At 63.0% G+C, this 27,356-nt stretch overlaps 1 protein-coding gene across 1 annotated transcript in view; it reads left to right on the plus strand.

The window, feature by feature from the left end:
* Positions 1-1,636: 1,636 nt before the first annotated feature.
* NOS3 (nitric oxide synthase 3) overlaps positions 1,637-27,356 on the plus strand; it is a gene marked incomplete at its 5' end in the record, with an annotated part of 38,995 nt that continues 13,275 nt past the window's right edge. The window contains 13 exon segments of the mRNA XM_037891470.2: positions 1,637-1,738; positions 2,961-3,155; positions 12,733-12,806; positions 15,272-15,416; positions 16,607-16,711; positions 17,014-17,081; positions 17,685-17,801; positions 19,923-20,097; positions 20,490-20,622; positions 21,577-21,655; positions 21,747-21,934; positions 22,792-22,973; positions 23,483-23,693. Of these exon segments, the coding sequence (XP_037747398.1) occupies positions 1,637-1,738; positions 2,961-3,155; positions 12,733-12,806; positions 15,272-15,416; positions 16,607-16,711; positions 17,014-17,081; positions 17,685-17,801; positions 19,923-20,097; positions 20,490-20,622; positions 21,577-21,655; positions 21,747-21,934; positions 22,792-22,973; positions 23,483-23,693 (1,774 nt within the window).

Raw genomic sequence — 27,356 nt, forward strand, 5'->3', positions numbered from 1 at the left:
CTGTGGGGCAGGAAGTGGCGTGGGGCCGGGCCGGGGCTGGGAGTGACGGTCCCTGTGGGGCAGGAGGCGGCGCGGGGGCAGGTCCAGGGGGTGACGGTCCCTGTGGGGCAGGAGGTGGCGTGGGGCAGGGCCGGGGCTGGGAGTGACGGTCCCTGTGGGGCAGGAGGGTGGCGCGGGGGCAGGTCCAGGGGGGTGACGGTCCCTGTGGGGCAGGAGGCGGCGTGGGGCCGGGCCGGGGCTGGGAGTGACGGTCCCTGTGGGGCAGGAGGTGGCGTGGGGCAGGGCCGGGGCTGGGGAGTGACGGTCCCTGTGGGCAGGAGGCGGCGCGGGGGGCAGGTCCAGGGGGGTGACGGTCCCTGTGGGGCAGGAGGTGGCGTGGGGCAGGGCCGGGGGGGTGACGGTCCCTGTGGGGCAGGAGGCGGCGTGGGGCAGGGCCGGGGCTGGGAGTGACGGTCCCCTGTGGGGCAGGAGGTGGCGGGGGCAGGTCCAGGGGGTGACGGTCCCTGTGGGGCAGGAGGTGGCGTGGGGCAGGGCCGGGGGGGTGACGGTCCCTGTGGGGCAGGAGGCGGCGCGGGGGCAGAGCCGGGGGGGTGACGGTCCCTGTGGGGCAGGAGGCGGCGCGGGGGCAGAGCCGGGGGGTGACGGTCCCTGTGGGGCAGGAGGTGGCGTGGGGCAGGGCCGGGGGGTGACGGTCCCTGTGGGGCAGGAGGTGGCGTGGGGCAGGGCCGGGGCTGGGAGTGACGGTCCCTGTGGGGCAGGAGGTGGCGTGGGGCAGGGCCGGGGCTGGGAGTGACGGTCCCTGTGGGGCAGGAGGTGGCGTGGGGCAGGGCCGGGGCTGGGAGTGACGGTCCCTGTGGGGCAGGAGGCGGCGCGGGGGCAGGTCCAGGGGGTGACGGTCCCTGTGGGGCAGGAGGCGGCGCGGGGGCAGGGCCGGGGCTGGGAGTGACGGTCCCTGTGGGGCAGGTGGCGTGGGCAGGGCTGGGGCTGGGAGTGACGGTCCCTATGGGGCAGGAGGCGGCGCGGGGGCAGGGCCGGGGGCTGGGAGTGACGGTCCCTGTGGGGCAGGAGGTGGCATGGGGCAGGGCCGGGGTTGGGAGTGGAGGTCCCTGTGGGGCAGGAGGTGGCGTGGGGCAGGGCTGGGGCAGGGGGGTGACGGTCCCTGTGGGGCAGGAGGCGGCGTGGGGCAGGGCTGGGGCCGGGGGGTGACGGTCCCTGTGGGGCAGGAGGCGGCGCGGGGGCAGGGCCGGGGCTGGGGGTGACGGTCCCTGTGGGGCAGGAGGTGGCGTGGGGCAGGGCTGGGGCCGGGGGGGTGACGGTCCCTGTGGGGCAGGAGGCGGCGTGGGGCAGGGCTGGGGCCGGGGGGTGACGGTCCCTGTGGGGCGGGAGGCGGCGCGGGGGCAGGGCCGGGGCTGGGGGTGACGGTCCCTGTGGGGCAGGAGGCGGCGCGGGGGCAGGTCCAGGGGGTGACGGTCCCTGTGGGGCAGGAGGCGGCGCGGGGGCAGGGCCGGGGCTGGGGGTGACGGTCCCTGTGGGGCAGGAGGCGGCGTGGGGCAGGGCCGGGGGGTGACGGTCCCTGTGGGGCAGGAGGCGGCGTGGGGCAGGGCCGGGGCTGGGAGTGACGGTCCCTGTGGGGCAGGAGGTGGCCCTGCACATGGGGCTGGACACCCGGAAGAGCTCGTCCCTGTGGAAGGACAAGGCCGCGGTGGAGATCAACGTCGCTGTGCTGCACAGCTTCCAGGTAGGGGCCGGGAAGAGCGACCGGGGGTGGGGGAGCACGGGGTGGGGGGCAGAGCTATGGGGCGGTTTCGAGCCCCTACGGCCCTGGCCCTGTCTCGGGTCCCGCACCCACTGCTGGGTGCTCGCTGTAACCCCCCCCCCTCCCGGGGGGGCTCAGTCTGCCCCCTCTCGCGGCACCGAGACGTAGGGGGGTGAGTGAGTGTCTCACCCTCCCTCTGAGCTGGGTCCCCCTGCCCGGCCCCCGGCTCGGTCCCGGGCCGCCAGAGTCCCCTGCCCTCAGACCCACCCTGCCCCACGGCCTCCGAGAGCTGGGGCAGGCCCCGCGCTCGCCTGGCAGCTGGGAAGCGGATCACCCACGGCAAGCACTCGCCAGCTGTCACAGACCCACAGGCTCGGGGCTGCGCCCTCCAGCTTTGGAACGGTCTCTGGGAGGCCCCTTCTCTGTGCCAGCCCCCCTGGGGGTCCCACTCTTTCAGGGTGAGCCACGCGGCCCCACTGCCCCCTAGACTGGCCCTCTGGGCCTGCAGCTCCCCCCACACCCCCACGAGCTCCAGGCAGTGAGTCCCCCGGAGACAGCCCCTGAGGGAGACTTGGCCGCTGTGCAGGGATCAGGGCCCCTCGCCCAGCCCCTGGAGGGACCCTCCCAGCGCGGGCACAGCCGGGGTCACTCGTTAGCTGGCACCCAGCCTAGGGGGCCCTTAGGGCAGCCTGGGGCAATGAAGGGTGAAGCAGGGTCCGTCCTGGCCAGCCCCGAGCCCAGCCCGGCTGTGGGGAACCCTCGGGTCCGGCTCTGGGCGTCCTGTTGCAGGCCCTGCGTGCTAGGATGCGGCTCTCTCCTCTCCGGCTGGGCCACACGGCGCCTAGGCCAGCTCAGCACAGCTAAGCCCTTGGCCAGGGGATGCGCTGGGGCTGTCCCAGGCGATGCCACGTCAACCACCCTGCTTCGCCAGCAGCCTTTGGGGTCCCAGTTCCCCGGGGGCGGGGCAGGGTGGGGGCTGCTCATTCCCAAGGGAGTTGGCAGCCTGCCCCAGACCCACATGCAGCTCAGAGAACTCACATGGGCGCTGGCTCCGGAGGCTGACTTGGTTCCCTGCTTGCGGGGGGACGCCCTGGTTCCCTGCCCTGGGGTGGGGCCTGTCTCGAGGGGGCAGGGGCATGACTTGGTGCCCTGCGGGGGTGGGGGGCTGGTTCTGCCATCTGTTCCTTTCCTTCCACCCCCCCAGGTTGCCAAGGTGACAATCGTGGATCACCACGCGGCCACGGAGTCCTTCATCAAGCACATGGATAACGAGCTGCAGATGCGCGGTGGGTGCCCGGCCGACTGGGTCTGGATCGTGCCCCCCATCTCGGGCAGCCTCACGCCCGTGTTCCACCAGGAGATGGTCAACTACCTGCTCTCGCCTTGCTTCCGGTACCAGGTGGGCTCCCGGATCCAGGTCCAGATTAACACAGGGGCTTTAGGGGCTGCAGCCCAGGGTCCCAGGCTAAGGGGGGCCCGGTGCCGCAGGGCTCAGGCAGGCTGCCTGCACGCCATGGCCCCACACCGTTGCCAGAAGCAGCCAGCTGCTGGCATGTCTCTATGGCCCCCACCCCCAGCACCCTCCCCGCAGCTCCCACTGGCCGGTTCCACTGCGGGGGTGGTGCTTGCGGGCACGGGCAGTGCCAGGAGACACTCTGTCCCCCTCCCCACAGCCGTGCACAGAGACGTGCCAGCAGCCGTCCGCTTCTGGGAGCGGCGTGGGACCACGGCATGCAGGCAGCCTGCCTGAGCCCCGCTGCGCCGCTGGCCGGGAGACACCTGTGGTGAGCGCCTCCTGGCCGGAGCCTGCACCCTGCACCCCCTCCTGCACCCCAACCCCCTGCCCCTCCTGCACCCGAACTCCCTCCCAGAAAGAAACTAATATAACCTCAGTTCTTCGAATGCTCGTTCGTGTCCACTCCACTCAGGTGCGCGCGCATGTGCACCGTAGCCGGAAGATTTCTCCCCTCGCAGCATCTGTGGGGTCGGCCTGGGGGCCTCCTGGAGTCACGCCCCCATGGCGCCCAATATCGAGCCCTGCCGACCGCCACCCCTCAGTTCCTTCTCGCCGCCAGTGACAGGGGCGGGGACTTCCCTTTGCTCTTGTTTGGCAAGTGCCTTCGCAGCACCTTTCCATCCTCCTGCATTAACAGCGCCCCCAGTCCCGTGTCTGAGGCGCCAGTGAAGACCACAAAGGGCTTGTCAAAATCTGGGTTTGCCACAACTGGGCCACGGACCAGAGCCTCCTTCAGGGCCCGGAAAGCCTCCTGGCACTGCTCGGTCCAGACCATCTTGTCTGGCTTCCCCTTCTTGCATAGCTCAGTGATGGGGGTGGCGATGGCGCTAAAGTGGGGAACGAATGTCCGATAGTATCCTGCCATCCCAATAAAGGCTTGGACCTGCTTTTTGGTGTGGGGAGCGGGCCAGTCTCTGATCACCTCCACCTTGGCCGGTTCCGGCTTTAGGCGGCCGCTCCCCACCCGATGGCCCAGGTAAGATACTTCAGCCATCCCCACCTTGCACTTCTCCGCTTTGACAGTCAGCCCAGCCCCCTGGAGTCGGTCCAGCACTTGTCTAACCTGGGACACGTGGTCCTCCCAGCTCTGGCTAAAGACACAGATGTCGTCAATATACGCCACGGCAAAACTCTCCATCCCCCTCAGGAGCTGGTCCACCAGGCGCTGGAAGGTGGCCGGCGCTCCCTTGAGGCCGAAAGGCAGGGTCAGGAACTCATAGAGCCCCAGAGGGGTGATAAAGGCCGATTTCAGCCGGGCATCTGCATCCAGCGGCACTTGCCAGTAGCCCTTTGTAAGATCCATGGTGGTAAGGTACCGAGCTCCTCCCAGCTTGTCTAGGAGCTCGTCCGGCCTGGGCATGGGGTAGGCATTCGATACAGTGATGGCATGGAGCTTCCGATAGGCCACACAGAACTGGACCGACCCATCCTTTTTGGGGACCAGCACCACCGGCGAGGCCCAAGGGCTGGCCGATGGCTGGATCACCCCCAAAGCCAGCATGTCCCGGACCTCTCTTTCCAGGTCCTGAGCAGTTTTCCCTGTGACTCGGAAGGGGGAGCATCTTATCGGTGGGTGCGACCCTGTCTGCACCCGGTGGACAGTCAGATTAGTGCGTCCAGGCTGGTTGGAAAACAGCTGTCGGTACGGATGCAGCACCCCCCTGACTTCAGCTTGCTGGGCAGGGGTTAGCCGATCCGAGAGGGGAATTGTTTCCAGGGGGGAACCAGCTCTGGTCCCAGGGAACAGATCTACTAAAGGGTCATCTCCCTGCTCCTCCCACTGTCCACACACGGCCAACACCACATTCCCCCTAGCATAATATGGCTTCATCATATTCACATGGTACACCCGGCGGTGGTGCGCCCGGTTCGACAGCTCCACCACATGGTTTACCTCATTGAGCTGCTTGACGACCTTGAAAGGGCCCTCCCAGGCGGCCTGTAGTTTGTTCTTTCTCACGGGGATGAGAACCATCACCTGATCCCCAGTGGCGTAGGCCCGGGCCCGCGCCGTGCGGTCATACCAGACCTTCTGCTTCCTCTGGGCTCTGGCCAGATTCTCCCTGGCCAGGCCCATGAGTTCAGCCAGTCTCTCTCGGAAGGTCAGGACATACTCCACCACTGACTCTCCATCGGGAGTGGCCTTCCCCTCCCACTCGTCTCTCATCAGGTCCAGGGGGCCCCTCACCCTCCTTCCATATAACAGTTCAAAAGGCGAAAATCCGGTAGACTCCTGGGGCACCTCCCTGTACGCGAACAGCAGGTGAGGTAAGTACTTGTCCCAATCCTGCGGGTGCTGGTTCATAAAGGTTTTCAGCATCATCTTTAGCGTCCCGTTAAACCTCTCCACCAGCCCATTGGACTGGGGGTGATACGCTGAGGCCCAGTCGTGCCGGACCCCACATTTCTCCCACAAGCACCGGAGCAGGACCGACATGAAGCTGGACCCTTGGTCTGTCAAGACTTCCTTGGGGAACCCCACTCGGCTGAAAATGGTCAGGAGCGCATCCGCCACGGTGTCTGCTTCAATGGAAGCTAAGGGCACTGCCTCGGGGTAGCGGGTGGCAAAATCTACCACCACCAGAATGTATTTCTTCCCCGACCGGGTCGTCTTGCTGAGTGGCCCCACGATGTCCATGGCCACCTTCTGGAAAGGCTCCTCTATGATGGGCAAAGGTCTCAAAGGCGCTTTCCCCTTGTCCCGGGCCTTCCCCACCCTCTGACAGGGGTCACAGGATCGGCAATACTGCCGGACCGTGGTAAAGACCCCGGGCCAGTAAAAGTTCTGTAGCAACCTCTGCCGGGTGCGCCGGATTCCCTGGTGCCCTGCGAGGGGGATGTCATGGGCCAGGGACAGGAGCTTGCGGCGATACTTCTGGGGAACCACCAGCTGCCTCCTGACCCCACAGGACTCCCCTTCCCCTGGGGGAGCCCATTCTCGGTACAGGAACCCCTTCTCCCACAGGAACCTCTCCTGGCAGCCTCTCCTCATGGTCCGTCCCACACTGAGGTCGGCCAGGTCCCTGAGCTTCTGCAAGGAGGGATCTTTCCTCAACTCGGCCTGGAACTCAGCGGCTGGGGAAGGGATGGGGACCGGCTCCCCCTCCGTGGCCAGGTCTGAGGCCTCAGCCTCTCTGAGCCGTGCCCCTCGGCGCTCCCTCCCCACCAGGGTAGGGTCCTGCGCCTCCGGTGTGGTACCCTCCCCAGGGTCAGGTCGCAGTGCCCCTCACTGGCTCTGGCTACGGGTCACAACCAGGGCGGTCTGGGGGTTGCTTGGCCAGTCCTCTAAGTCTCCCCCCATCAAAACCTCAGTGGGCAAATGAAGGTGCACCCCCACGTCCTTGGGGCCCTCCTTGGCCCCCCATTTCAGGTGTACCCTTGCCATGGGCACCTTGAATGGGGTCCCGCCCACCCCCATCAGGGTCAGGTAGGTGTTGGGCACCACCCAATGTGGGGCCACCAGCTCGGGCCGGGCCAGCGTCACCTCCGTGCCCGTATCCCAGTATCCATTGACCTTCCTCCCATCCACCTCCAGGGGAACAAGGCACTCTCTCCGGAGGGACAACCCCACGCCCACCCTGTAAACCGAGCATCCTGAGTCCGGAGCATCCGGCCCTCTGGCGGGGCTGGCCGGGGGTACTCTTCCCTCCGGAGCAGGTGGTAAACTGATAGCCCCCCTTTCCTGGATCGTCTGCCCCTCATCCAGCTGGGTCCCTAACCAGTTAACCCTGGGTAGGTTGGGTCTGCTCAGTTTGTCCCTGAGCCTGGGGCACTGGGTCCGTACGTGGCCTCTCTGGCCACAGTGATAGCAGCTCAGGTCACGTTGGCCCCCTCGCGCGGGTCGGAGGGGCCCGACGCCAGGCGTTCCCCTTGGGAGGGGGTTCTACGTGTTCCCCCTTTGGGGGGTCCCATGGTGACTCTCTCTCTGCATCATGGCCGGCCTGTTCTTTTGGGACTCCTCCCTGCTACCCCCTGACCGGCGGCCCACAAACTCGTCGGCCAGCTGCCCTGCGTGCTGGGGGTTCTCTGGCTTTTTGTCCCCCAACCACAGCCTCAGGTCAGTTGGGCACTGTTCATACAGTACAATCAGGTTAACCAGGTTCTCCTTCGTCTGAGTCCCCTCTGCCCACTTGTGGGCATATCCCTCCATTCGGAGGGTCAGTTCCAGATGTGTGTCCTCCTTGGGATTCACCGGGCTCCTTCCAGCCCCTCCCCTAGGCATAGGTGACTGGTAGGGGGGGCCTCGGAGTGCTCTCGGCAGCCGTCTGACCCCTCCCAGCCGGGACAGACACTGGTGCCGGCGCTGCGTCTGCCGGGCTGCTTCCCACAGAGACAGGGATCGGCTCCTCTGAGCGATCCTTTTCCTCCAGCTGGGCAATCAGCGGTTCTTTGGTGAGCACCCAATGCGCAGCCCCCTCTGCCTGCACAGCTCCACCAGGTCGCTCTTAAGGAGATGGTTATACATCTTCCCGCTAGTCCCACGTTGTTGTGGACTCACAGGCCTGTGTGCTCTCAGCTCCCCACGGTTTCCAGGGAGAACCCCTAGTGTGCCAGCCCTTCTCGAGGTCACCACCTCTTTGCCCAGGTCAAGCCGCAGACTCCTCCGTCCCTGGGACCACTCATTGCACTCTCCAGGGGGACCCCTTCACTGCAACAGTCCTTCTCGCTGGTCACACACTCCCAGGGGTTAAGCATAGCTCCTTCGCCCCCTGCCCCTCTCTGAGCCTTCAGCATGCCTGGTCCCCGTCAATCCCCCTTCGTTTTACTGCTCCCCAGTCACTTACCGCAGGAAGCGCCATCCACGGGGTGCAGTACATCCCACTGCTGCCACCAGTTGTCACAGAGTGTGGGGCACCAGCGACAGCCCGGCACCGGCTGGCTGCAGCCACGTCCATGAGGATCCTGGCGCAGATGCTACACCAGGCATCTACACCGGCACTGGCATGGGACCCAACGTCGGCACCAATAACCGCACCCTTCATGGCACGGGGACCAGGCCGACCAATCACAGTCCCCCTGGGGTCACGAGGTTCCTCGGGTGGGGATGGTAGAGAACAACCACCTCCTCTGGTGGCCTCCTCCTCCTCCTCACCAGATGAGGCGCTGGCGGGCACTTCCATAGCCCCAGCTCTGGAAGACTCCCGGACGTTACGGCAGTTGCTGCGCCGGGCCGCCCAGGGTCTGGGCATTAAGGCGAGGAAGTGGTAGATGCTGCAGACCCTATGGTGGACATCCTGGCCCCCTCTGGCCCTTCCCGTATCGCCTTACTGTTTATAAAGACAACCACGGACATGACTAGGACCCTGTGGCAGATCCCGGCCTCGCTCCCACCCACCGCCAAGCGTAACGAATGCCGGTACTTTGTGCCCTCCCGGGGTTATTAACACCTATATTCCTATCCCCGGCCTGACTCTCCGGTGGTGGATGCTGCTAACCAGCAGGAGAGGCAAGGTTTTTGAGGGCCCTTCCCCCAAGAATAGGGACGTTAAAAAACTAGACCTATTCGGGCGAAAGGTGTACTCAGCGGGGGGACTACAACTCCGAATATCGAACCAGCAGGCCATCGTCAGCAGGTACTCCTACAATGCCTGCTCGGCGATGGCTAACTTCACGGAGTTGCTCCCCTCGGACTCCTGTGCTGAATTTTCGGCTTTGGTCCAGGAGGGGAGACTGATCTCCAGGGCGTCCCTGCAGGTGGCACTTGATGGAGCAGATGCTGCCACCAGGGTTATGGCCACAGGAGTGGCCGTGAGAAGGGGCTCCTGGTTCCAGGTTTCTGGTCTCCCATATGAGGTCCAGCAGACCATACAGGACCTGCCTTTTGACGGGGAGACTCTCTTTTTGGAGAAAATGGACCAGAGGCTAAACAGCCGAAAGGACTCCAGAGCCACCCTCGGGTCCCTGGGCCTCTACACACCGTCAACGCAGCGGGGACCCTTCCGTCCTCAGCCTCCTCAGCAGTGTGGTCACCAGAACCGCCAGGACAGGTCCAGACGGAGAAACAGTGCACGCAGGAGAAGGCCACGTCAACCCTCTGGCCAGGGCTCGGGACAACCCAAGCTGTCATCAGGGCCCAAACTGGCTTCTGAAAGCACAGTTGAGGACGGTGTACCACGTCAAAGACTGGACCCACCCTGCCTTACCTTCCCGCCCCGACTGTCCCCTTTCTACCATGCATGGCCCCGGATCACCTCAGACCGTTGGGTCCTCCGCACCATAGAGAGGGGATACTCCATCCAATTCTGTGCCCTCCTGCCCTTCCACCCCCCTTCCCTGTCCCTCTTCAGGGGCCCTTCTCACAAGCAGCTCTTTATCCAGGAGGTGCAGTCGCTCCTATCTCTAGGGGCAGTGGAGGAGGTTCCTCAGGAACACAGGGGCGAGGGCTTCTATTCATGGTATTTCCTAATACCGAAAGCCAAAGATGGCCTCAGGCCCATCCTGGACCTGCGAGAACTCAACAAGTTCGTGAAGAAACTCAGGGTCCTCATGGTCTCTCTGGCCTCCCTCATTCCCTCATTGGATCCAGTAAAGGACGCATGCTTTCATATCGCCATCACCCAGCCCCACAGGAAGTTCCTCAGGTTCATGGTGAACAGCACCCACTACCAATTTCCGGTCCTCCCGTTCGGCCTGTCAGCAGCACCTCGAGGCTTCACCGAGTGCATGGCAGTTGTCACTGCGTTTCTGCGCAGGCACCGAGTACAGGTGTTTCCGCACCTCGATGACTGGCTGATCAAGGGCCGCTCCAAGACCCAAGTGACCTCAACCTGGTCCTGTCTAGACTCACAGGACCCCGCCGTGATGTTCCCCTCTGGTGTTATCCGGACCGGTGATCTGCTAGGTCACTCCACTCCTTGACTCTGGGAGCCAGCCTGACCCTGCTCTGCTGGGAGAATCCCCACTCCTGGGCTGTTCACGCACGGCCTCTGGCATGTAACCTGCTCCTTGGATTGTGCAACCGAATGACACCAGCCAATATCTCCAGTGCCCCAGGAGCCTCCGTCTTGCAGTGTCCAGTAATGCCTGCTGGACGCTGCAAGCTTATATGAGTTCATCAATTTAACAAAGAAATTGATATGTACCAGGCTTGTTATCCCAAGGGGAGTCTCTGATACACTTCATACCAAACGCACGGCTTCAGGTAGAATAAACAGATTTGTTAACTATAAAGGTAGATTTTAAGTGATTATAAGTCAAAACATAACAAGTCGGATTTGGTCCAATGAAATAAAAGCAAAACGCATCCTAAGCTGACCTTTCAATGCCTTTGCAAACTTAGATGCTTCTCACCACAGGCCTGCTGGTTGCCCTTCGGCCAGGCTCTCCCCTTTGCTCAGCAGTTCAGTCACTTGGTGGTGGTGTCTGTAGATGGAGGTGGAAGAGAGAGAGCATGGCAAATGTCTCCCCCTTTTATCATGTCCTTTCTTCCCTCTTGGCTTTGCCCTCCCCGCTTCACAGTCAGGTGAGCATTACCTCATCGCAGTCCCAAACTGACCAAGGGAAGGGGGGTGACTCCCTCGAGAGTCTAACAGATTCTTTTATTGCTACCTAGCCCAGTGTCCTTTGTTCCTGTGAGGCTGGGCTGGGTTTGTCCCATACATGCCCTGATGAGAAGTAAACTGCCCCTCTGTTCCTGGAGAGTTTTTGCCTGGGCTGGCTTTACGCCGTGAGGACACATTTTCAGCCTCATAACTATATACATGAAATTACAAGCTATAACATCACGATAACATCAGTATAACAACCACGCTCAGGGCATCATGAGCCTTCCGAAGACACCCGACATGACAAACTTTGCATTGGATACCACACAACCATTTTATAAAGATGAACCTGGGGGTGTAGGGTGTTCCCCCGAGGTGCAGAGCACCACACCCCCTTTGAGCCCTTGGCAAAGTGCTCCCTGCTCTACCTCTCTTACAAGGTGGTGATCCTGGTGGGGATAACCTTGGCCAGGAGAGTGTCTGAACTCAGGGCCCTAACCTCAGCGCCCCCTTATTCTGGGTTCTATAAGGATAAGATGCAGCTCAGACCTCCTCCTGCTCCTCCCGAAGGTGGTATCGCAGTTTCACATTGACCAGGACATCCTCCCCCCCGTGTTCTACCCTAAGCCGCATTCCAGCGGCAGGAGCAGAGACTCCACTCACTAGATGTCCGCAGGGCGCTCGCTTTCTACGTCGAGAGAACGAAGCCATTCAGAAAATCGGTCCAGTTCTTCTTGGCGGTGGTGCACAGAATGAAAGGCCTGCCTGTGTCATCACAGTGCATTTCGTCATGGATCACGTCCTGCATCCGCAAGTGCTGCAGCCCGGCGGGGATTCCCACACCCCCGATCTCTGCGCACTCCACCAGGGCTCAGGCTTCGTCAACAGCCTTGCTGGCTCAGGATCCCACTCGGGAAATCTGCAGGCGCCGATGTGCTCCTCCATCCACACCTTCACCACGCGCGATGCGATTACCCAGCGGGCCAGAGGCGATGCGGCCTGCGGACGAGCCGTGCCCCAGTCAGTGGACGACTCCGACCCTGCCCCCTGAATTTGGGCTTGAGAGTCAGCTGATGGGAATGGGCGGGACAAGCAGTCGAGAGTGCGTGGTAATAAAAGAGGGGAACTCGCCGTCTCGTAACTGTTCTTCGAGGTGTGTTGTTCACGTCCGTTCCAACACCCACCCTCTGTCGGAGCGGCCAGCGCGAAGGAACTGAGGGGGTGGCGGGTCGGCAGGGCTCGATACTGGGCGCCGTGAAGGCACGACTCCAGGGGGCCCCCAGGCTGACCCCACTGTTGCTGCATGGGGAAAAATCTTCCGGCTACTGTGGACGCGCGCGCGCACCTGATCAGAACGGACGTGAACGACACGTCTCGAAGAACAACCGTTACGAGGAGTGAGGAACCGTTTTCTCTAAGGTACGAAGTCGGCCATTGTGAATGAACTGCATTCTGCGTGGCTTAAGACTGAAATGCGAGCACAGAACGGCTTTATGTTCGCTGCAGGCGGGGTTCGTAGGGCGTTACGAGCCTCGATGCCACAACGGCCACCATTTTGTTTTACATGAGGAAAAAGACTTGTATACGGGGGGAGGGGGCCCCGGAAAATGTACTAGCCCCGGGCCCACAGGAGACTTAATCCGGCCGTGCCTGGATCGTCCCTCCCCCCATTCCCCACCAGGGATCGCCCCTCCCCCTGCCCCCCTGGGATCACCCCTGCCCCAGTCCCCCCAGTGCCACCCCAGGGATCACATCTCCCCACCCACACCCTCTCCTTCCCAGGCAGCCCCACCCGGGCCCAGCCCCCCACCAGGGACTCCCCCCAGCACCTCCACTTCCTATCCTCCTGCACAGTGGGGCTGGCCGCCCCCCGGACCATCGGGCGTGGCTGGTCCCAGGCCCTGGTGGGCTGAATGGCCCCTTCTCCGCCTCCTCCCCACGGCTGGCCGGGGCTGACCTGGCTGGTTCCTTTGCAGCCGGACGCCTGGAAGGTTTATACCTCGAAGGGCACCAGCGTCACCAGGAAGAAAACCTTCAAAGAAGTGGCCAAGTAGGTGCCAGCCTGGCCTCGGGGTGGGGCACAAGGGGAGGGGGAGGGGCAGCATGAGCAGTGGGGGGAGTGGGTGGGAAGGGTAAGGGGACCGTGAGCGGGTGGGGGTGGGGGGAGTGAGGGCCCTGGGGTGGAAGGTGGGAGTGTAAGGGATGAGAAAGGGCAGAGCCCGTCCCCTCAGAACTCCCCTTCTCGGTCCCGGGACCTTGCACCGGCCCCACCCCTTGCACTGCCCCTACCCCCATCCCTCAACCTCCCCCCACAGGGCTGTGCATAGGGGTGTCCGGGCGTGGCCGGACCAGCAAGGCTTGGAGACGCGTGTCTGAGCGTGGCAGGACTGGCAGGGTGTGAAGACGTGTCCGGGCGTGGCAGGACCGGTAGAGCATGGATACACGTGTCTGGGTGTGACAGGATTTGCAGGGTGTGAAGATGTGTGTCCAGATGTGGCAGGACTGGCAGGGCATGGATAGGTGTGTCTGGGCATGGCAGGACTGGCAGGGTGTGAAGACGTATGTCCGGGTGTGGCAGGAGCAGCAGGGTGTGGATACGCGTATCTGGACATAGCAGGACTGGCAGGGCATAGATAGGCATGTCTGGGCATGCCACGACTGGCAGGGTGTGGATAGGCGTGTCTGGGTGTGGCAGGACCGGCAGGGCATGGATACCCATATCTGGCAATGGCAGGACTGGCAGGGCATGGATACCCATATCTGGGCATGGCAGGACTGGCAGGGTGTGAAGACGTGTGTCTGGGAGTGGCAGGACTGGCCAGGCGTGGATACAAATTTCTGGGTGTTGCAGGACTGGCAGGGTGTGAAGACGTGTCTGGGAGTGGCAGGACTGACAGGGTGTGGATACACGTGTCCGGGCGTGGCAGGACCAGCAGGGCGTGGATACACATGTCAGGGCATGGCAGGACTGGCAGGGTGCGAAAGACGTGTCCAGGCGTGGCAGGAGCAGCAGGGCATGTCGTGTCTGGGCGTGGCAGGACTGCCAGGGTGTGAAGACGTGTGTCCAGGCATGGCAGGAGCAGCAGGGCGTGGATACACGTGTCCGGGCGCGGCAGGACCAGCAGGGCATGGATACACTTGTCTGGGCGTGGCAGGACTGGCAGGGTGTGAAGACATGTGTCCGGGCATGGCAGGACCGGCAGGGTGTGGATACAAGTGTCTGGGTGTGGCCGGACTGGCAGGGTGTGAACGCGTGTCCAGGCGTGGCAGGAGCAGCACGGCGTGGATACACGTGTCTGGGTGTGGCAGGACTGGCAGGGTGTGAAGACGTGTCCAGGCATGGCAGGAGCAGCATGGCGTGGATACACGTGTCTGGGCGTGGCAGGACTGGCAGGGTATGAAGACGTGTGTCTGGGCGTGGCAGGACTGGCAGGGCGTGGATACACGTGTCTGGGCGTGGCAGGACTGGCAGGGTGTGAACGCGTGTCCAGGCGTGGCAGGAGCAGCACGGCGTGGATACATGTGTCTGGGCGTGGCAGGACTGGCAGGGTGTGTAGACGTGTGTCTGGGCGTGGCAGGACTGGCAGGGCGTGGATACACGTGTCTGGGCGTGGCAGGACTGGCAGGGTGTGTAGACGTGTGTCTGGGCGTGGCAGGACTGGCAGGGCGTGGATACACGTGTCTGGGTGTGGCAGGACTGGCAGGGTGTGAAGACGTGTGTCTGGGCGTGGCAGGGCTGGCATGGCATGGATACATGTGTCTGGGCGTGGCAGGACTGGCAGGGTGTGAAGACGTGTCCAGGCGTGGCAGGAGCAGCATGGCGTGGATACACGTGTCTGGGCGTGGCAGGACTGGCAGGGTATGAAGACGTGTGTCTGGGTGTGGCAGGACTGGCAGGGCGTGGATACACGTGTCTGGGCGTGGCAGGACTGGCAGGGTGTGAACGCGTGTCCAGGCGTGGCAGGAGCAGCACGGCGTGGATACATGTGTCTGGGCGTGGCAGGACTGGCAGGGTGTGAAGACGTGTGTCTGGGCGTGGCAGGACTGGCAGGGTGTGAAGACGTGTGTCCAGGCGTGGCAGGAGCAGCACGGCGTGGATACACGTGTCTGGGCGTGCCAGGCCTGGCAGGGTGTGAAGACGTGTCCAGGCGTGGCAGGAGCAGCAGGGCATGTCGTGTCTGGGCATGGCCAGCTGCTTCAAGGCGCCAGGAGCTGCAGCATCCCTGACCCCCCTGAGCGGGCATGGGGGGGGCTTGGGGCTGCAGAGAGCACCTGGGGGGGTTGACAGAGGCCTTGGCCAGCTCTGCCCGGGCCAACCTATGGCAGAGGCCCCGAGGCCATATCCTGCCCCATCGCTGTCTCCTCTCCCTCCCCCCTGCCCCCGCGGCTTATAGCCGTAGTGCCCAGCTGCCTGGCACTGCCCTGGCTGGCTCCGAGCCCTGGCCCCTGCAGGAGGGAGCTGGCGCTGGGCATGGGCTGGGGTGGGCATGGTGACACCCTCCGGCCTCCCCCCAGCGTGGTGAAGATCTCGGCCAAGCTGATGGTCCACGTGATGGCGCGTCGCGTCAAGGCCACCATCCTGTACGCCACCGAGATGGGCAAGTCCCGCACCTACGCCTGGAACCTGGGCGAGCTGTTCCGGCACGCCTTCGACCCCAAGGTGGGGCTGGGGGGCTGCAGGGTACTGCCTGGGGGCGGGGGGTAATGGCCAGGGGCAGGATGGGGGGGCTGGTAGGGGTGGGTGGGGGTTAGTGGGGATTGGTTGAGGGCTGGCTGGGGGAGAGGGAGACTGGCAGGGGGGTATGGGGTGGAGATTGTCTGGGGGAAGGAAGAGGGCCTGGCTGGGGTGGGGGCGGGCTGGGCTAGGAGAGGGCTGCCAGGGGGCGGTGGCAGGGGGCTGGCTGTGGGGCAGGGGATGGACGGGGGCTGGCTGGGGTGGGTGGGGGGCACATGGGGGTCTGGGGGAGGATGGGAGCTGGGGGACAGGAGGCTGGTGGGAGGAGGATGGGGGGCTGGCTGTGGCTGGCGCGTTGGCCCCTTGCTGGGTCCCCCCATCTCCCCAAATGCTTTTCAGATGGGGGGGGAACCTGCCACATTTGGTTTCCCAGGATCCTGTCACTGCCCCAGGCCCCCAAACGCCCCCAGCACAGTGCGACCCACAGGAAGGATTTGTGGGTCAGAACATCCGGCAGTCAGGGCTCCTGCGTTCTCTTCCCAGCTCGGCGGGGGCAGAGTCTGGTGGGTACAGAGGGGGAGGGGGCCGGAAACCAGGACGCCTGGGTTCTATTCCGGCTCTGGGGGGCAGTGGGGTCTGGGGCTAGAGCAAGGGGGGCTGGGAGCCAGGACGCCTGGGTTCCATCCCTGCTCTGGGAACCCAGGCAGTGCTGGCGGCTCCCCCCCAGGCCCCTGTAGCCCCCTGGCCCAGCTGCTCCGGAGGAGGCGGGGAGACCCCTTTTGGTCAGTGACGGAATAACCAGCCCAGGGGAGGCGCCCTGGACCCCTAGCGGGCCAGGCCCAGCAGCTCCAAGGGACCCTGCCCAGAGGGAGACCCCCCAAGCCCCTAGCGGACGCCAGCCCAGTGCTGTCGCAGGCAGCCCGGCCAGATGGACGCTCTCGTTATCCACAGCAACGTCCGACGCTCTGACCGTGCCTGAACCCTTGGCCCAAGCGAGACCCTGTGGCAGGGAGTTCCACCGGCTCCGCATGGGTGGGGACAGAGGGATCCCTCCCCTCAGCCTGGAGCGTGCGGCCTGCCTGCCCCGCGCGGGAGACAGGCACAGCAGTGCCCATCGGCTCCCTCCGCAGCCCTGCACCCCCAGCCCCACTGACCCCCCCAGTGTCATCCCCTAGGTTGTCTGCATGGACGAGTACGACATTGTCAGCCTGGAGCATGAGACCCTGGTATTGGTCGTGACCAGCACCTTCGGCAACGGCGACCCGCCGGAGAGTGGGGAGGTGAGGGGGGACCCCAGGGGGCAGAGTCTTGGGGCCAGCAGCTACGGACCATTGTTGGGTGGGGAGCTGGCATTAGAGGGTCGGGGCAGTGCCCAAGATGGGGGGGTCAGTGCCCAGGGAGTGAGGCAGGCAGTGCTAGGGGGTTGGGGGTGCCTGGGGGTCGGTGCCCGGGGGAGCAGCACTAGAAGGCCAGGGGGTGCCCGGGGGAGCAGTGCTAGAGGGTTGGGGGTGCCTGGGGGTGGCAGGCAGTGCTAGAGGTCCAGGGGTGCCCGCCTGAGCCCCTGACCCCTCTCTCCCGGCAGAGCTTTGCCAAGGCGCTGATGGAGATGTCCTGCCCCTACGTCAGCTCCACGCAGCCCGAGCAACAAAAGTGAGTGATTCCCCCAGGTGTGGGGCAGCTCTGGGCCAGTGCTCAGGACCCCCTGGGGCAGGCAGCCCCCTGTGCCCGGGGCAGTGGGGTTAGCGAGGTCCCTGGGCTGGCCGGGGTCACTGCCCTGGGGCAAGGCTGCGGGTGGCACGTTCCAAACCTTGGACTGGGGGAACGCACCCATCACACCAGCGCCCCCAAGAGGGGAAAGGCCCCCGGCCCCCTGAGCCAGCCAGCCCCCTCTCTGGGGCTGGATCGGAGCTGGTGCCCCCTAGAGGGGAAAGGCCCCACATCCCATTCCCCACCCCCCTGCGGATTGGAGCCATTGCCCCATAGAGAGGAACGGCCCCATGCCCCGTTCCCCACCCCCCTGCGCCAGCCAGCCCCCACCCTGGGGCTGGATCGGAGCTGGTGCCCCCTAGAGGGGAAAGGCCCCACATCCCATTCCCCACCCCCCTGCGGATTGGAGCCATTGCCCCATAGAGAGGAACGGCCCCATGCCCCATTCCCCGCCCCCCTACGCCAGCCAGCCCCCGCTCTGGGGCAGGAGGGATGGGCCCAGCTGTGCCCTGCCCGGCCTGGGGCTCACTGCGTGTCCCCTCCCAGGAGCTACAAGATCCGGTTCAACAGCGTCTCGCAGAGCGACGGGCTGGTGGCCTCGTGGAAGAAGAAGCGGAAGGAGTCGAGCAACACGGACAGCGCCGGGGCCCTGGGCACGCTCCGGTAGGCGCCGCCCGCGGGACAGCCCAGCATGCCATGCCCACGGCGAGGGGCGCCAGGACACCTGGGTCCGGCCCCAGCTCTGCCCCTTTTAGCGACTGGCTCTGGCTGCCTGTTTCCTTGTCTGTTGGGTGGGGGTGTCACGGAGCCGCAGGGTCCAGCTGTGCCCAGCCTGTCACCAGGCTCTGGGGCATGACCCCTTGGCAGGCCGGGCCCAGGGACCCCCCGTTCCCTAGAGACCCGCCTGTGGCCTCCACACTCCAATCTGGGCCTTCGCCCCAGCGCCCCGTCTCTCCGGCCCCCAGCAGCGAGGAACTGCCGGAGGCCGTGCTGGGCCCTGCCGGGGGTGATGGTCCCGGGCATGTTCAGCACCACCTGGGCCGCTTGTGCCAACCGGGAGCCGTCGACTAGTCGCCCGGCCAGTCTGACGGGCCTAGGTCAGCGCAGCGAGGCTGGAGTCCAGCCGCAGGCCAGTGCCCGCCGGGCCACCCGAGCGGCACCAGCCCCAACTCCCTCCCACTACCCGTCTTCCCGAGGTTTCCTGCTGCCAGGCACGGCTGGTTCGGCCCTTGGCGTCTCTGTCTTGGGGGACGTACTGTGGAGCTGGGCTCGGTTTCAGCCGGTGGTTGCGAGACCCTGTTCGCTCCAGCCCCCTGTCGGGAGCCCCCAATTCCCTGCCACCTTCGCTGGTTTCCCAGGAGAGTCAACCCTTCAGTGACAGTGCAAAGTGCAGAGGTGTCATGGAGTCCCCGGGCGATGCTCTGGATCTGCTCCCCTTGAAGCCAGGCAGGACTCTGGGGCAGTCGCCTTCCTGGGAGCAGCCTGTCTGCAGGACACACAGCTCACCTGGCTTCCACCTTCCTGGGTCTGACCTCGGAGCATTCAGCATCCTCTGCCCCTCCGTGCGCTTCCCACAGCGAGTCCGCCCAGGCGGGGTCTTGGGGAAGCCAGAGGGTCCTGCCCCCCAACTCCGCAGTCAGACGTGACTCTCAGCCAGCCAGTAAAACAGAAGGTTTATTAGACGACAGGAACATGGTCTAACACAGAGCTTGTAGGTGCAGAGAACGGGACCCCTCAGCTGGGTCCATTTTGGGGGGCAGTGAGCCAGACAACCACGTCTGCCCTTCACTCCATGTCCCCAGCCAGCCCCAAACTGAAACTCTCTCCAGCCCCTCCTCCTCTGGGCTTTGTCCCTGTCCTGGGCCAGGAGGTCACCTGATTCCTTTGTTCTCCAACCCTTTAGCTCTCACCTTGCAGGGGGAAGGGCCCAGGTCACCAGTTGCCAGGAAACAGGGTGTCGGCCATTCTCTGTGTCCAGACCCCTGCACACACCTGCCCTCTAGGGCTCTGCAAAGATCATACACCCTTACCCCACCACCTAGATGCTTAAGAACTGCCTAGGGGAAACTGAGGCACTCCCACACTATTCAGAGGAAACATTAAGAACAGTCCCACTTTGTCACAAGAGGGAAACTGAGGCACATGCAGGTGTCATACAGATATCACCCAACTCCCCCTTTGGCCCCCTCCGCCTGTGTCCCCAACTCAGCTCCAAGCACAGTGTTAACCCTTCTGCCCCCACTGGGGAGCAATGCAAATTCCAGGGGAAACTGAGGCACACATAGGCTTTGTAAAAATGTTACCGAAAATTCCCTTTGGCACTCAGAGAAGCCAGTGAGGGCTGGGAAACGCCCCCCTGGGTGAGGGCAGCAGGAGGGGAATGGGAGTGGGAAAGTCACACTGGGGCCAGGGGGCATTCTGGTCAGCCCCTCCCTCCACTCTCAGTGTCTCCCCAAGAGCCATGGCGCCCCCTCTGCCAATGCCTCTTAGGTCAGCAGGGCTCCCTCCTGCCCTACTGGTGCCCCTCACTCCTGACCCACAGCCCCGGCTTGCCCAGCCCTGTCCCCCACAGCTCTGCCGGTGCCCCTCACTCCCGACCCACAGCCCCTGCTAGCCCAGCCCTGGGCTCCCCCCTGTCCTGTAGCATGTCCCCTGGGCTGATGGGAGGTGACTGGGTGACCTGTGTCCCCACTCGGCCCTGGGGTCCCCCTCTTGGTGAGGCTGGAGCGGGGGTCGGGGCAAAACCCCGGCAGAGGCTCAGCTGCCGTCTCCTGTGCCCCCCAGGTTCTCGGTCTTCGGGCTGGGCTCCCGGGCCTACCCCCACTTCTGTGCCTTCGCCCATGCCGTGGACACGCGGCTGGAGGAGCTGGGGGGCGAGCGCATCCTGGCCATGGGGGAGGGCGACGAGCTGTGTGCCCAGGAGGAGGCCTTCCGCACCTGGGCCAGACGGGTCTTTCAGGTGAGGGGGAGGGGCTGGGCGCAGGGGCAGTGGGGCTGGAAGGGCAGAGGGGAATGGGGTGCAGAGGGAGGGGCTGGGTGCAGGGGGAGTTGGGGTGCACAGGGGGACTGGGGCACACGGGGAGGGGAAGGGCAGGCTCTGGAGTGGGGGATTGGGGTTCCGGGAGACGAGGGTGGCACAGAACCAGGAGAGGTGCGGGATAGGGGAGGGTGCCGGGGTCTCCTCCCCCGGCTGTGGAAGGAAGGGCGCCCCCCTTGCCGTGCACTCGGGTCAGGTCCCGCTGGCAGCCAGCTGCCCCCAGGGGTGGTACTGGGGCTCTGGGCCCCCCCGCAGGGTCTGGGGGTTGTGACATCAGAGATCTGGGCTCGCAGTGACTCCCCCTGCCCCCCCAGGCCGCCTGCGACACCTTCTGTGTTGGGGACGACGCCGAGGAGGCCGCCAGGGAGATTTTCACCACGCGGCGAAGCTGGAAGCTCCAGAACTACCAGCTGGGCGTCTGCACCGAGTCCCCGGACGTGCTGACAGGTACCCGCCGGCCAGTCCCCCCGCGCCCTGCCGGGGGCGCTAGCCTGGGGGGCCGATCACCAGCTGGGCAGGACCCCCCGTGCAAGGCTGGCCGCAGGACCCGGGCCGTCACCTCGGCCGGGCCCTGGTGCGACCGGGATCCCAGCTCCAGCTCGGGGGCCACGCGTCCAGAGGGAGGGGTGGCGAAGAAAGCGATTGAGGGGTGGGGACCGGCCGGTGACGGACTCCGGGAGGGGAGCGTCTCAGCCACGCTTCCGGGTGCGGGGCCCGGTGTGGGAGGTCTCCTGCCGGCGTAACGCCCCCGACGAGCGCGGGGCGAGGCCGGGGAGACCCAGCGCTGTGCACCCCGGCGCGGCTGCTGGTGACGCGTCGCTCACGGGGGTCACGCCCCCCCGCCGACCCTAGTGCTTGTGCGGACGTGGCCGGGGCACCCAGGTGGGGCACCGATCCGGCGGCAGGCGCTCCAAGAGGAGCCGGTGGCCGGAAGCTGAGGCGAGATAAAGCCAGGCGCCGGGCCGCGTGCTTAGCACTGAGGGGTGCTAGCCGCAGGGACGACGGAGCCGGGCTCGGGGTGGAGTCTCCGTCACCACCGGTGTTCAGCCGGGGTCGGCCGTTTGCTCTAAGCGCGGCTCTGGGATTCTGGCCCTGGCCCGTGTTACGCAAGGTCAGGCCGGCTGGACACGCTGAGCCTGCTGGCCTTGGCATCCATGGGTCTGAGAGAGGCTGGGGCTGGAGTAGCCGGGAGCCCCCCCAGCCAGTGCCCCTTGCTGGAGAGGCTGGGGCTGGAGTCACTGGGAGCCCCCCCCGACCCCAGCCCATGCCCCACCCTCCCCATCCCCCGGACCCTCTGCTGGGAGGGGCAGAGGCTGGAGTCGCCAGCAGCCACCCTCCCCCGAGCACCCCCTGCTGGGGGCTGGACCCCACTGACCCCCCCGGGCTCTGCTTGCTTGGCAGGTTTATCCCACGTGCACAAGCGCAGGGTGTTTCCGTGCCGTGTCCTTTCCGTGCAGAACCTGCAGAGCCAGGAGTCCAGGTGAGACCCCCACCCAGGGCCGCCCTGCCTGGGGCTGGGAGCCCCCCGCCCCTGGCGCTGGGGCCCGCTCTGACGCCTCCCTCCCTCCCAGCCGCTCCACCATCCTGGTGCGCCTGGACACGGCCGGGCAGCCGGAGCTGCAGTACCTGCCCGGGGACCACGTGGGCATCTTCCCCGCCAACCGCCCGGAGCTGGTGCAGGAGCTGCTGCAGCGCGTGGAGGACCCGCCCCCCGACGGGGAGCCCGTGGCCGTGGAGTTCCTGGAGAAGGCAACCAGTGGTGAGAGGCGAGGGGCTCCTCCCCAGAGCCAGCGCTGGGGGCAGGGACCCTGGGGCTAGTGCCTGGGGGATCCCATGGGGGGCGGGGAGGAATCCAGCAGCTAGGGCCCCCTTTTGCTCTGACTCTCTGTGTTGCTCCCTCCAAAACGACCCTGTGGGTCGGGCGCGTGGGGGCCTGCCCCCGATGGCAGCCGAGCTCGGGTTCTGTCACAGATCCCCCAGGGCCGGTCTGCGCCCAGCCTGTCACCAGCCCTTGGCACGGACCCCTGAGCAGACCCCCCGTTCCCTGGGGCAGCCCCGTGGCCTCCTGCTGCCCCGTCTCGCTCCGTGCTCCTGGCCCGAGGCCTGCGGGAGGCCGTGCTGGGCCCCGCCGGGTGCGATGCTCCCCGTGTGTCTGCGCTGACCCCGGGCAGCCCGGCCCCGCAGCGCTGCATCGGGCACCCGGCTATGGACCCTGACGCCCACAGGCCAGCAGAGTGGTTGGGCCAGGGCCGGCCAAGCCGCGTTGGACCCAGTTCAGGCTGTGTTGCTCCGTCTCCGTCAGGGTGGGATCCCGACACCTCTCGGTCCCTCGGCCCCGCTTCCCTGCAGGGCGGGGACCCCCGTCCTCAGGGCTACTGGGCGCCAGAAGGGTGCGTCCCAGCCATCGAGCTGGGCGGGTGTCAGCCAGTCCGTGGTGACCCACTCCTACCCTGCCAGCTGCCTGGTGCACACCCCTCCTGCCCCCTGCTGAGCACCCAGGGGGTAGCCACGCCAAGTAAAGAGGGAAACTGAGGCATCGCTAGGGGTCCTGTCCCAGACTAGGTTCACTGCGTCACAGGGCAGATGTGCCCCCCCCACTCTTCGGTCTCTCTGCAGGCAGGCGCGCCAGCCCCAAGGCCAGCTGGGTGCCCCTCAGTCGCCTGCCGCCCTGCACCCTGCACCAGGCCCTCACCTTCTTCCTGGACATCACCACCCCGCCCAGCCCCCAGCTCCTGCAGCTGCTGGCCACGCTGGCGGAGGACAGCGCCGAGCGGGAAGAGCTGCAGCGGCTCAGCCAGGTGCGAGGGGCTTCGGGGGGCGCTGTCATGGGGTGTGGGTGGCCGGGGCCAGCCAGGTGCCAGGCCCAGCATGGGGGGGGGGTGAGGGAGGGTCCGTGGGCTCCCAACCCAGCGTTCTGGGTGGGGCTGGGGTTAGTATTGTCGAGGGGGGCCCTGTCATTGGGGGCAGGGGGAGGTAGTGTTGGGAAGGTGGGGGGCTGCGTGCGGGGTGGGGGAGAGCATAGGAGGTGCTGTGGGGGGCTCTATGGGTCCCAGCCCAGTTGTGGTTGGGGATGGGGAGAATGTGAGGGGGCTCAGGGGGTCCCAGCCCAGCTGTGGTTGGGGCTTGGGAGAAGGAGAGCACTGGGGGGTTCGGGGGGTCCCAGCCTGGCTGTGGTTGGGGTTTGGGAGAGGGAGAGCATTGGGGGGCTCGGGGGGTCCCAGCCCGGCTGTGGTTGGGGTTTGGGGGAGGGAGAGCACTGGGGGGCTCGATGCAGGGCTCGGCAGGTCCCAGCCCGCTGCCGTTGCAGGACGCCCAGCTCTACGAGGAGTGGAAGTGGTTCTGGTGCCCCACGCTGGGCCAGGTGCTGGAGCAGTTCCCCTCGCTGGTGCTGCCCGCCTCCCTGCTCCTCACCCAGCTCCCTCTGCTGCAGCCGCGCTATTACTCGGTCAGCTCCGCGCCCGGCGCCCACCCCGGCCAGATCCACCTCACCGTGGCCGTGCTGACCTACCAGAGCCAGGGTGAGCCACCCCTCTTCCCCGGGAATGACCCCCCCAGCCAGGGTGAGCCACCCCCCTTTCCCCCCGGCCAGGGGAATGACCCCCCGGCCAGAGTGAGCAACCCCCTGTGACAGGTTCCCCCCAGGGTGCCACCTGGAACTGGGGTACCGCTGAGCCCCCTGACCCACCAGCCTGGGCTCCCTTTACACTGTACTGCTGTGACCAGCCTGCCAAGCCCTCTGCCAGGCGCCAGCACACAGACAGGTAGGAACACACCCAGCTGCAGCTACATACAGCCCGGTTCTTTAACCAGCTCCTGCATGGGAAGGCTCAGCTAAGGCACCTCCCAGTTCCTAAGGCACGCACCCCTCTGGAGTGTAAACCCAAAATTATATTGTCTTGCGCTGCCCAGAGATCTGTACAGTGTAAGCTCATGAAAGTCGCCCCCTCCCTCAATGTGGAGAGGAATATACACAGCTTTCTGCCCCAAGTTATGACCCACACACTGGTTTTAGACAAAACAAAAATAACTTTATTAACCACAAAAGATAGATTTTAAGTGACTATAAGGGATAGCAAACGGATCAAAGCAAAAAAGCAAAACCACAATCTAAGCAGAAACTTGGTGGAACGAGGATAATCAATGGGACACAGTAATACCAGGGTACAAAATATATGGCAAGGACAGAACGGGTCATGCTGGTGGGGGAGTGGCACTACACATGAAAGAAAGTGTAGAATCAAATGAAGTAAAAATCATAAATGAATCAAACTGTACCATAGAATCTCGATGGACAGTAATTCCATGCTCTAAGAATAAGAATATAGCGGTACGGATATATTACCGACCACCTGACCAGGATGGTGATAGTGACTGTGAAATGCTCAGGTTGATTAGAGAGACTATTAACATAGAAAACTCAATAATAATGGGGGATTTCAGCTATCCCCATATTGACTGGGTCCATGTCACCTCAGGATGGGATGCAGAGTTAAAGTTTCTTGACACCTTACCTGACTGCCTCTTGGAGCAGCTGGTCCTGGAACCACCAGAGGAGAGGCAATTCTTGATTTAGTCCTAAGTGGAGCACAGGATCAGGTCCAAGAGGTGAATAGAGCTGGACCGCTTGGTAATAGTGACCCTAATCTAATTCAATTTAACATCCCTGTGGCAGGGAAAATACCCCAGCAGCCCACCACGGCAGCATTTAATTTCAGAAGGGGGAACTACACAGAAATGAGGAGGTTAGTGAAACAGAAATTAAAAGGTACGGTGCCAAAAGTGAACTCTCTGCAAGCTGCGTGGAAACTTTTTAAAGACACCATCATAGAGGCTCAGCCTCAGTGTGCATCCCAAATTAAAAAACACAGTAAGAGAACCAAAAAGCACCACCGTGGCTAAACAACAAGTAAAAGAAGCAGTGAGAGGCAAAAAGGCATCCTTTAAAAAGTGGAAGTTAAATCCCAGTGAGGAAACTAGAAAGGAGCATAAACACTGGCAAATGAAGTGCCAAATACAATTAGTCCGGCCAAGAAAGAATTTGAAGAACAGCTAGCCAAAGACTCAAAAAGTAATAGCAAAAAAATTTTTTAAGTAGATCAGAAGCGGGAAGCCTGTTAAACAACCAGTGGGGCCACTGGATGATCGAGATGCTAAAGGAGCACTCAAGGACGATAAGGACATTGCAGAGAAACCAAATGAATTCTTTGCATCGGTCTTCACAGTTGACGATGTGAGGGAGATTCCCAAACCTGAGCCATTCTTTTTAGGTGACAGATCTGAGGAACTGTCCCAGATTGAGGTGTCATTAGAGGAGGTTTTGGAATAAATTGATAAACTAAACAGTAATAAGTCACCAGGGCCAGATGGTATCACCCACGTGTTCTGAAGGAACTCAACTGTACAATTGCAGGACTACTAACTGTTCCTCAAAAAAAGAAAAGGAGGACTTGTGGCACCTTAGAGACTAACCAATTTATTTGAGCATAAGCTTTCGTGAGCTACAGCTCACTTCATCCACTGAAGGCATCCGATGAAGTGAGCTGTAGCTCACGAAAGCTCATGCTCAAATAAATTGGTTAGTCTCTAAGGTGCCACAAGTCCTCCTTTTCTTTTTGCGAATACAGACTAACACGGCTGCTACTCTGAAACCTAACTGTAGTCTGTAACCTATCATTTAAACCAGCTTCTCCACCAAACGACTGGAGGAGAGCTAATGTAACACTGTAACGATGCTGGTTCCGGCGGGACCCAACGGAGAGTGCCAATTCAGGACAAAGTGCTTCAAGCAGGGCAGTTACAGCCCATGGATGGGGTTTTTCCACCTCTAAGGCAAACCAAACCAGCCAGACAGAGAGGACTTCGGTCTCACCCCACTGGCTAACCACAAGTCACACAAGCAATTCCCTTAGACACTCCCGTTTCCCAGTATCCCCACCAGGGCCACTCGTTATGGGGACGAATGGTTATGAAAACCAATACCCCAGTAAAAGAAAAAAGGTTCTCTCGATCCTGAAGGACCAAGCCCCAGGCCCAAGTCAATTTACCAGTCAGATCTTACCCACAAATCACGCTGTTGCCAATCCTTTAGAATCTAAAATCTAAAGGTTTATTCATAAAAGGAAAAGGATAGAGATGAGAGCTAGAATGGGTTCAATGGAATCAATTACACACAGTAATGGCAAAGTTCGTGGTTCAGGCTTGTAGCAGTGATGGAATAAACGGCAGGTTCAAATCAAGTCTCTGGAGAACATCCCCAGCTGGGATGGGTCATTCAGTCCTTGGTTCAGAGCTTCAGGGTAGCAAAGTCCCTCCAGAGGTAAGAAGCAGGACTGAGGACAAAATGGAGATGATGCAGCTGCCTTTTATAGTCCTTTTGCCATGTGGCTTGTGCTTCCTTTGTTCCAAACACAAGCTGCCCAGCACATGGCCTGGAAACACCTCAGAGTTCTGTCCCTAGGCAGGTCCCTGCCTACCTTGCTGAGTCCCCAGGCGCGTCTGCCTTCTCTCAGTGGGTCAGTTGTGTAGCCGATGGTCCTTAATGGGCCATCCAGCAGGCTGGGCAGAGCTGACACCAACTTGTCTGGGGTGTCACCCAGAAGCACAGCACACGTTTGAACTACAGACAGGACAGAGCCAATATTCATAACTTTAACTACAAAAATGATACATGTATACAGACAGCATCATCATAACCAGCAAACCATAACCTTTTCATGGACACCTTATTTGACCCCCTTTGTACAAGATTTGGTGCCATTACAGGACCTTGGTTGCAACAATGATCTATACAGTCCCAGTTCATGTAAAATTGATGCAGGAAGGGATAAGGACATAAGAACGGCCAGACTGGGTCAGACCAAAGGTCCATCCAGCCCAGCATCCTGTCTACCCACAGTGGCCAATGCCAGGTGCCCCAGAAGAACAGGTAATGGTCAAATGATCTCTCTCCTGCCATCCATCTCAACCCTCTGACAAACAGAGGCTAGGGACACCATTCCTTACCCATCCTGGCTAATAGCCATTAATGGACTTAACCTCCATGAATTTATCTAGTTCTCTTTAAACCCTGTTATAGTCCTAGCCTTCACAACCTCCTCAGGCAAGGAGTTCCACAGGTTGACTGTGCACTGAGTGAAGAAGAACTTCCTTTGATTTGTTTTAAACCTGCTGCCCATTAATAT

This window comes from Chelonia mydas, chromosome 2, assembly GCF_015237465.2.
Source record: "Chelonia mydas isolate rCheMyd1 chromosome 2, rCheMyd1.pri.v2, whole genome shotgun sequence".
Taxonomy (NCBI): domain Eukaryota; kingdom Metazoa; phylum Chordata; order Testudines; family Cheloniidae; genus Chelonia; species Chelonia mydas.